This window comes from Priapulus caudatus, unplaced genomic scaffold, assembly GCF_000485595.1.
Source record: "Priapulus caudatus unplaced genomic scaffold, Priapulus_caudatus-5.0.1 Scaffold58, whole genome shotgun sequence".
Taxonomy (NCBI): domain Eukaryota; kingdom Metazoa; phylum Priapulida; class Priapulimorpha; order Priapulimorphida; family Priapulidae; genus Priapulus; species Priapulus caudatus.
In genome coordinates, this window is record NW_014577119.1 from 51,263 (window position 1) to 60,817 (window position 9,555).

The following is a 9,555-nucleotide window of genomic DNA, read 5'->3' on the forward strand; positions in this document are numbered from 1 at the left end:
TACCCCTCCCACACCCTACCCCCTCGGTCGCTTCGCTCCCTCGCCTTGGTCCCCCCTGTTTCCAATTGCTGGCTACGCCACTGACTGCACTATAGCTGCTTCATTCTCTTCTTCTAAAATTTAAATTTTATTTCTCCCCCGCAATTTTTCTCTTCCTCTTTCCTCCCCCATTTACTTCTCTCTTCCACCTCTTGTACTTTCTCCCATCTCTATCATCAACTTTAAATCAGGTATTTTTTATTTTCTTAATCTTTTATTAGTTCCATAGTTCATTCACAGGTTCACAGATTTCCTTGGTTTTCATCATGTGTTCATCAAGAAGTTTATCTGTAGTTGGTAGTTTCAGGTTTCATCACACGTTGATTTCCTCACATTACGAAAGGTGGCGCTGGCGATAATGACAAAAGAACAACCTTCATTCGTTGCAGTGGTTGCAACATTTATCGAAACTATCTCACGTCTTGTCCACATAACATTGAAATCATGAGCAGAAATAGTCGAAAAAGACTTGAGAGTGATATTAGTTGTAATATTTGTTGTAAAGATATCAGTATATATTCCTTCGGTGAATGTAACCATGCTGTGTGTTGCGAGTGTTCTACACGGATGAGGGTACTGTGTCAGGAAAATTATTGCCCAGTTTGTCGCAGTAATCTTGCAAAGGTAAGCAGGATCTGGTCACAGCCACAGGCACTTGGAACGTCTCAATTAAAAAAAAGGTAAATAAACACGAAATGTATTTACTACCAAAGTATTAATGTTTCTCTACTCTATTTCGGCTATTATTGCCGATAATTACCCGTAAATGTTGGTCATAATGATAATTCTCATAGTCATATGCTCATATGCAACACACAAGTACACCGCACGCGCGCCCTGTGCACAAACATTGAAACGACGTGAATAAGAGAGCAGGTAGGAAAGCGTGATCGCAAAATTCGCTCAACGCTCTTATTGATATTCATGTTGTTTGTGCACAGGGCGGGCGTGCGGTGTACTTGTGTGTTGCAGGTTAGCATTTGACCGGCATTTACGGGTAATTATTGGCAATAATAGGCGAAATAGAGTAGAGAAACATTAAGACTTTGGTAGTAAATACATTCCGTGTTTAGATTTTTTTTTTTTGGAGATCGTTTCAAGTAGGCTATGGATCGGCGTTGTTGTTGGAGTCCTGCACAGCAACCTACCTAAATAAACTACAGGCCATTGGTTGACCCTCGTCAATTCTTAGTTCAGTCCTCGCCAAAAGCGTTCGGACCGTCGGACAAACCGGTGATTTTTTTGCTACCGGTCACGACAAGAATTTGGCTTTACACAGACCGCGTGTCAGGTAACATTCACACATCGAACTAATTACGCAGAGGGCTGCACGGGTACGGTCAGGTACCAACACACTATCCTAACTCTAATATCGCTCTGCTATGGCAATCTATATATGCCGTGTGATCGCAAATATAATTCTAATGGTGTGGTAAAGCGATATGGAAGAAGTATTAGCTGTTTATATATAAAAGATAAGAAAATGAGAACATGTCGATCGGTGTTGTGGGAACCTATCGATCGGGAAGTTTATATTAACTGATCACTGATTTATGACCATGGATCAACACACACTGGACAAGGCCAAAAGGCGTAGAAATAGGTGAAACCTACATTAATTGACAAAGCTGGCAAGCAATGCATTGCTGATTGTACGCGTTCACGAAAATGGATGAATAAATAAAGAATCGCTACTTTTTCAGCTTTATGCATGGACGGGTCACAGACATAGCTGTGATGATGCAGGAAAGCATATATGTTCAGATATGTCCATCAAAGGAAAAGCAACAGAGATGTGAATGTGTTTTTAATGTTTTCAATTATTTTTTTGTCCAGTAACATACATTCGGTCGGTAAAAATCTACTTTTTTACTGGACCGGAATGTCCAGAAAGGATTGTTTGTCTTTTGGCAGAGGACGTTATCCCTGCAGAAACGGCTAGCACTTTAACGGTTGTCCGATTGCCCGGGACAGAGTGAAAGTCTATGTCGGACAAGTTATTCATCTTTGGGCCTAGTTGCCTGAACGGAGCAACTTGAAAAGTTCTAGTTGTTTAATATTCTTGAACATCCTACATGAGCCAGGGCGGTATCGCACCACGTTCTCACTTAAACGTTTTCAAAAGGTCCCTGAAAAAAGCAGCCTGCGACACCCCACTGTTACCATTACACGATTTAGTTCAGAGCGGCAAATGCGTTAACCTCTATGGCCGGGCAGCATTGATTGTAGTACTGGGGTACGATTGTTATAAGTCGGTTGGGCATATTCATTACTGAATATGTAGGCGGGTGGGCATGCGCTGGGATGAGAGAACGACAGCAAAACTCTTTCCGTGAATTGAGGAAAAAGCGCAATCGGTAATGACACACTAAGAGCGTGCCACACATGCAAACATAAACGTGTGAATTTTCATTACGATTTCACATTGTACTGTATTTACTCTGTATAAGTATAAATAAACGTAGATAAATAACAACATAAGAAATTGTATTATCTACTCTTGGTATAATTCATGTATATATAAGTCTCGACCCCATATTTTGCCATTGAAAAGTTGGTAAACATTGTACATAACAAGTATTTAGCCTCGTCTATAAGGTCGCACCACCTGATTTTTTCATTAAATTGTGTACAAAAAGTCGCGGTTATACACAAGGAAATACGGGTATATATACTCGTAAGCGCGAATACACACGCACGCACACGCCTGCAAACACCAGTGGCAGACACATGCCTAGGTAATGTGCGCAGTCTAATATGCACCAGGGAATACTGTCAAAAGTATCAGGAGTGTATAATATACTATATATATATATCGTACATCTGCTCTATATATGTTATATATGTATAAATCTATTTATATATCATATATATAATATAGGTTCTCTACTATTAACACTGGCCTCGATAATATGATATGCACTGATACGGCAAAAGAGACATAACGGCTCATAAGATTGAGCAAGTAAAATTCGGACCGAGGTAAAAATTGGCTATCTTGTGGCGCCGACAGACAACAGATCTGAATAATGCGTCGAGGTCTGAGTTGTTTCTTCGATGACAAATATGGACTTGATAGCATGCATTTTACATGTTTTATTTCAAAGCTATACGTTCAGTAAGTGTAGTGAGTTATTTGACGTGACGCTTTTTACAGTAATTAGTGACATATGTCCAGTCAGGGAGTCCGACAGTCAAATGGAGGGATATTTGACTCCGGACTCACTTAATTCGCACACCTGATACATTAACTACACGATCAGATCAAATGTATGGTATTGTAATCGCATTGGGTTTAGATATGGCATCTAACTACTGCAAAACCCTAATTGCATAGCGCAAAACTTCTTGTTGCTTAGTTAGGTAAAATCATAATTTCACTACTGTTTGAACTTTTAAAGATAAGTCACACTGTATAGATTTACCTTATATTTAGAGGGCAGCGGTTATTATATTGATAATAAACGGTGTTTGTCGTTGTACATTCTCCCATAAATTCAACCCCGTCTGTAGTGAGATATAAGAAATGTTGTTAAAAAAAGTGACCATTAAAGATAAAATTAAATTTTGACGCCCCTGGTAGCTGGAGTTACATGAGGCAGCATGCTGCAGAACATCAGCCACAGTCATTGCTTAGCAGTTCCTGAAACAACATATACAGTTTTATGTCAGCATGATAGTAACTTACGTGTAGCTATTCCCCAATGAATTTTGCAGCAATTTCCATGTACCAGACGAGCCACCAATGCAGTTTAGTTTCAATCTATTTGCATACCCACGTTATTGGCAGCGTATTTCCTGTGGAAATGCGTCTATGCGTATATGGGTGAAAAAATTTTCCTGCTGGTAGCTAGAAGATTGTCGCAAATAGTCAATGTGTTTTAGAATAGTCCAATTAGTCGTCAGCCAACACTAATTGTAGTCCTGCAGCATCTGTGATCATGTGCTGTGGCAAATGACTCATCGAAATTGGACTCTATGTTTTGGTTTCAATTTGACTAGAAACCAAGCAGGCTGAGCAGTCAACTGCTATTTCCTAATTTTCAGGACGTGTGACGGAAAAGCTACTCGTGTGGACTCATACACATATGTACAACACGACGGGGGGCGGCAGATGGCTTCGGCAGTGAGCTCGCCAAATTATGTCCTTGCTTCTGTAAAATCTGTCTTCACTGAGATCGTAACTTCTCATTACTTAAACTAACTTTCCTTGCTTCACGTGGTTATGGCATAGCTCTGGTGATATAGCTGGTAATGTGGAACGGACAAGTGTATTACAGGTCAAAGTGGGAGGTGAAACATCCTGTAAAGCCATTATCAGAATGTAATTTTTTCTTTACGAACGAACATACTATATATAGAATCCTAGTTTTGCGGTGGAGTTTTACAATTCAGCTGTACTCTGTTTGGTGGTGTGTTTTAGCTAAAATGCAATTAGGAGCAGGAGAGCAAAGTTAAAGTCAAGAAAACAGAATAAGCTGAAAGTCTTTTGGCATGTATCATAGGTAGGGGTTGGAGTGATAGAAGCCAGCGGCTGGGCAATGATTGTCTGTAAACATTCAACAACTCTATGGGAGGCATTCCTCTATCCAACAAGCCACTCCAACCAACTGCATTGAGTTATTAAGCGTGGTGCTTGAGCTTAGTACTGTTTGAGGCAATTCGCGATTTTAAGTAACTTCTTTCAAGCAGCTTCGAAAAAGAGTTTAGTTGGCAGGTGAAACTGGATAAACATGTAATTACTCATACTGACTCAAAGTCTCAGCAGGCAAAACTGTTAGTCAAATCGGTGGCATAGTTTGTCAGTATCGATTGCATAAATTTGAATATATCGTACGTGCAATAGTACATCCTTTAGCAGGGATAGAAATTAACTTTTGAACAAGGGAATCTAACGGACTCCCTGCTCTAAAAAGAGGAGTCCACAGCAAAAGAGGAGCCGCAGTCTACAGTTCAAAAAATTCAAGATATTTAACAATAACGGCATGCATGTCTTATGTTTGATAGATTCATTGCAGTTTGCACGGTCCTTGGCATATTTTTTTTGACATTTGCTGAAAAACAATATCGGTAATTCTGCGAGGCTGCGCGTGCTCCTGGAACGAACTAGTTAGTATATAGTATGATATATATATATATAAAGGCAGAATTTTCAGGAAGTCACTAATGGATCCTGCATCATGTAAATGCAGGGAGTCTCTTCGAACAGTAAAATCAGGAGATTGACTCTGGGACTCCGTTAATTTCTCACGCTGTAGTTTATAGACAGACCCCTTACTACATCCGGATGATGAGTCGAAACGGAAATGTATGTATGATATGTACGTAGTGTATGTAGATACTATGTATGTATGTATATAATTTTGTGTGTGCATGAAAAGACTGGCTTCAGTAAAATTTCGTGCCTATTCATTGATCCATAAATGGAACAGGAATGTTTGACTCCTAGATAAGGAGAACCACTCCATAATATTATAGATTCATACTTAACAAAAACTGATAACCCAGATCAGACAACACAAAATATACAATAAAAACATAGTAATTTATTGCACTCCTGGAGTGATATACACATATATTAATATAGATGTGTATATATATATCTATATGTGATGAATATAATTAAGTACTATACAAACTATAATATATATACTATAACAATATACATATAACTATGTGTTACATACATATCACGTTGAGCGAACAGCCAGTTAGGGCGAGCGGGTGAGCCCGATTGGCCGGGAGTAAGACAATGGGACCGGCACAGATGTATATAAACCTCAGGCCGCACGGAGGGAAAAAGCGGGCTCTCGCTCGCACGGTCGCAGAACTTACAGCTGTCGCATCCGGTAGTCACCTCAGCGTTCGTTAAGATATCATCTCGACGAATTGAATTTCATAAGTTACGTTCCATGTACGCTGCGCACGCAACCCTGTGTACGCGTCACGCCCCTGTGGGATATATATTAGTTTAAGCATGTTCATTAAACGTTGTCTCTGGCTTAATACGTACATACCGAGTATTATGTTGTTTATGTGGTTTATCATGACGAGACGTTGTAGCTACGGTGTACCTCACCGACGCGTTACCAGCTATTACGAATTCAAACGATAGATAATCAGGTGTTGCATTCTTGTGTAATGTGGCAGGTGGTTTCGTCCGTCAGCGTGCGGCCGTTCGAGAAGCGTCTGCCGTGCCGGCATCTGCGCAGGACCGCAAGTACGTGTGTCTACTTCTCGATGATCGGCGTCGCGCAGGCCTTCCGCGAGGGGCGCCTGCTCAGCCAACTCGCTGCCACGTCTGCGATGGACCGGCCGGTCCTGAGCGCAATTCGTTCGCAGCACTGCGAGACTCACATCGGGGCCCGAACACGATCTCTTCTACTGTGATATCTGCGTCGAACATCTCAGAGGTGCAGTGGCGAGGTCACCAAGGTTCGCGTGTGATCACACAAGGTCGCATGAGGTCACGCAAGGACTGCTGCGTAACGCCTACCGCGGGCAGCACTGGTGCTGTAGTGATCTTTGCAGTGGATTGATCATACATGATAGTTTGATTTGATACCTTTTGTCATTGAGCGATCGTGGGGCAAATTTGGTGCGAATCGTCGTGGTTTATTATGGACTTTTTGCTACCAAATACATTTGATTACTAGGTAATAATTACTAGTTTAATTCTCGCGATGGTGTTGTTTCGGCCCCACTCGGGTGTAAATTTTCGAAACGATTGTATATCCGTCATAACAGTGGTCTGGCATGTCTTAAAAAGTTGAAATGGAAAGTCGAAACATGCTATTTTCTAAAGTAAAATGGTAAAACGATTGTCCGAAAAAACATTTGAAAAAATGTGAAGGGCGTATCAGCATGAGAATCGTCAAGTCGGTAAAATGATTTTAACCTAACTGTCTGAGCCATTGCGAGCAGGCAGGACCGCCTCCTCTACTATACATACATTTGTGTCCTTTTGCATTACAGTGAACAGGTCACGATATAGGCTAAAATATTAATAAAATGCCCCCCAAATAAAAAAGGTTTATAATTCTTGATCTTTATTTATTCAGTAATCTATTGCTGGCACAGCTACCACTGGTGTTAATGTGGGCTTATGTAACCGTGCAGCTGGTGTAATTTTCTTTGAAAGGGCTAGTGTTCATACCACGCATGCAGTACATACATGTATAATATAACAAAGCAAATGCTAAACCTAAGATAGTTCACGAATCAGAGATCAGCTAAATCATGTATTGCCGACATATGTCATTACATAAACGTGTGTAATCGTTCCATGACGCAGTACACTGTTTCATACAAGCCAACGGAATCGCTCGACCGTAAGGCTTATAATCTGTCTTGTTTACAGATTGAAAAAAAAATAATTGACTTTCCGGTAGCATTCACGTGACTTTGTCCATACTGATACATGCCAGTTATTGCAATGTATCTCCTCGCCAATAAAACGCAGCGATGGTAACCACTGGCTAATAATTGATAAATTTTTATAATTAATTATTAGCTCAGCATTTCAGCATAGATTTGTATCTAACAATCTTCTTTTTTATAGCTCGTAAAAATTACTCACGTAAGTTAAGGATTTAATAAAACTTACATTAGCATCATTTAAAGCGGTGGTGATGTTTTTCAATTCAAGCTTGTCAAAAAAAAACGTTTGATATGACACTAAAAGTTTATTAGGCTGCTATCTGACGAAGTGCAGAATGCAGCTTGTAGAAGTCGCATGATTGTTCTGTGTCGACCGTCTCTCCGTGCCGTCTGTCAACAGTTGGGCACAAATCTTACTCGCTATCCACGTACGGTCACGTATATTTGGACGTGGGGGGGGGGATTCATGAAAAGGACCTCGGGAATGATCATTTGTGGGTCCAAAGGTCAAGATGTGTAAACGAGGGGGAATATTTCCCCCTTACTTTAAGGTATAGGAGGAAAATACATGAATTGCGGCACAAATCTTAACGGTTCAACCTATGTATTAAAGTGTATATTTAATGTATAGTTATTTAAGCTGTTATTTATATGTAATAATAATGTATTTAATGTAAGTAAATTAAGTGTATATTAATGCCTTAAATATTCAAGTGTATAAGTGCAGACCATGCCAACCCTTACGATTTTTTTCGTATTCCTTACGGAATTCCATGATGTTTCTACGTAATGTACGATCAACTGAAAAAATTTACGATTTTTACGACTTAACGAAAAATTAATGTTTTTTACATTGGGAGCCGGAAATATCTGGCGATTGTGGGCGCAGGCCATTCATTGGATTGCATCGCGAGAAAGAACGTGATTTCTAGATTAGTCCCATCATTCATTGCGCGCATAACATACAACCAAAATCGGCCACCTGCTGCAAGAAAATGAAAAGGTTGGCAGGTCTTGATAGAGTGATGGGCAAAGGAAACCCAATCACAGTGCGAAATTGGGGTCACAAGGTCAAAGGGCAGTGGGAAAGGTCCAGAAAATTATCAGACATTTGTCTGAGGACGTGGCCTAAGGACAGAGTGAAAAACTTTTTGTTTCAGCACTGACCTACCATTTTTATCCACTTTATGTGAAAGGACCCATGAGATGTGCTTTCCAACTGCAGTGCGAAGAGTAAGTGTCTGATAACATTTTGACCCTCAAGAGGAAGGGTTAAACATTTGGATTCCTCGAAACTGGCCGTCATGCATGGTCAAAGTGTTCTCAAATTCATCGGCAGCATCCATAATCTAGAAAGCAATAAGCCTGGATAGCCCAACGGCTACAGCAGCAGGATTATGGCTCAAAAGGTCCTTGATGAATCCCATCAGATTTTTTATTATTTAGCCATGTTCTGTATTTTCTATCTTTAATCCATTTAAAACTATTTTTTCCAATTAATGCCAAATATTTACATGATTATTTCAACAATTTGATAGACAACAATCAAGGGTCACAATGCACCATAAAGACCAGGATTTCAGGGCACGCGATTGGTATCAACCAAATGGGATTCTGAGAGGTATGCAGAATGCAGAAGGTTGCTGAAATGATGTGTACTGCAACTGCGTATCTGCATAAATAGCGCCTATACAAAGGTGTCACACGCACAGACTGTAAATGTTACGTTTATAACGCAGTAGGTACGCACAAACCTACAGATGAGCCCAGACGCTCTGCGGCTCTTGTTTTTGTTCAGTTGAGGATGTGGTGAAAAGGCAGCATTACAAATAATTGTTGGAACGTACCAATGAGGGTCTTCTAACACATTTTCCAAAATCATCACATAATCTAATCATTCTATATATTCATGCCAAGGTATCCGTTAAAATATATACTCAACTGTCAGGTAAGGGCTTCGAGTGAATTTAAACCTAAGCTTTGAAGAAACTATATGCTTAGACTTCCTGCCGCATCCCTGCTCTATCCTGCCAATGCCTGTAACACGTTGTCTATATAGCTAGCTGGAAACCGGCGCGCTAGCGCTGCGGGCTTAGTGATGTGATGCATTGTTGATCTCGCTCGCAACAACAACTA

General features: G+C 40.3%; 1 protein-coding gene across 1 annotated transcript in view; it reads left to right on the forward strand.

The window, feature by feature from the left end:
• The first annotated feature begins 419 nt into the window (after window positions 1-419).
• Window positions 420-9,555, forward strand: part of LOC106821059 (zinc finger protein 598-like) — a 30,696-nt gene continuing 21,560 nt past the window's right edge. Inside the window, exon 1 of the mRNA XM_014825701.1 lies at window positions 420-663. Coding sequence (XP_014681187.1) covers window positions 484-663 — 180 coding nt within the window. The 5' untranslated portion in view covers window positions 420-483. The remainder of the gene's footprint in view (window positions 664-9,555) is intronic.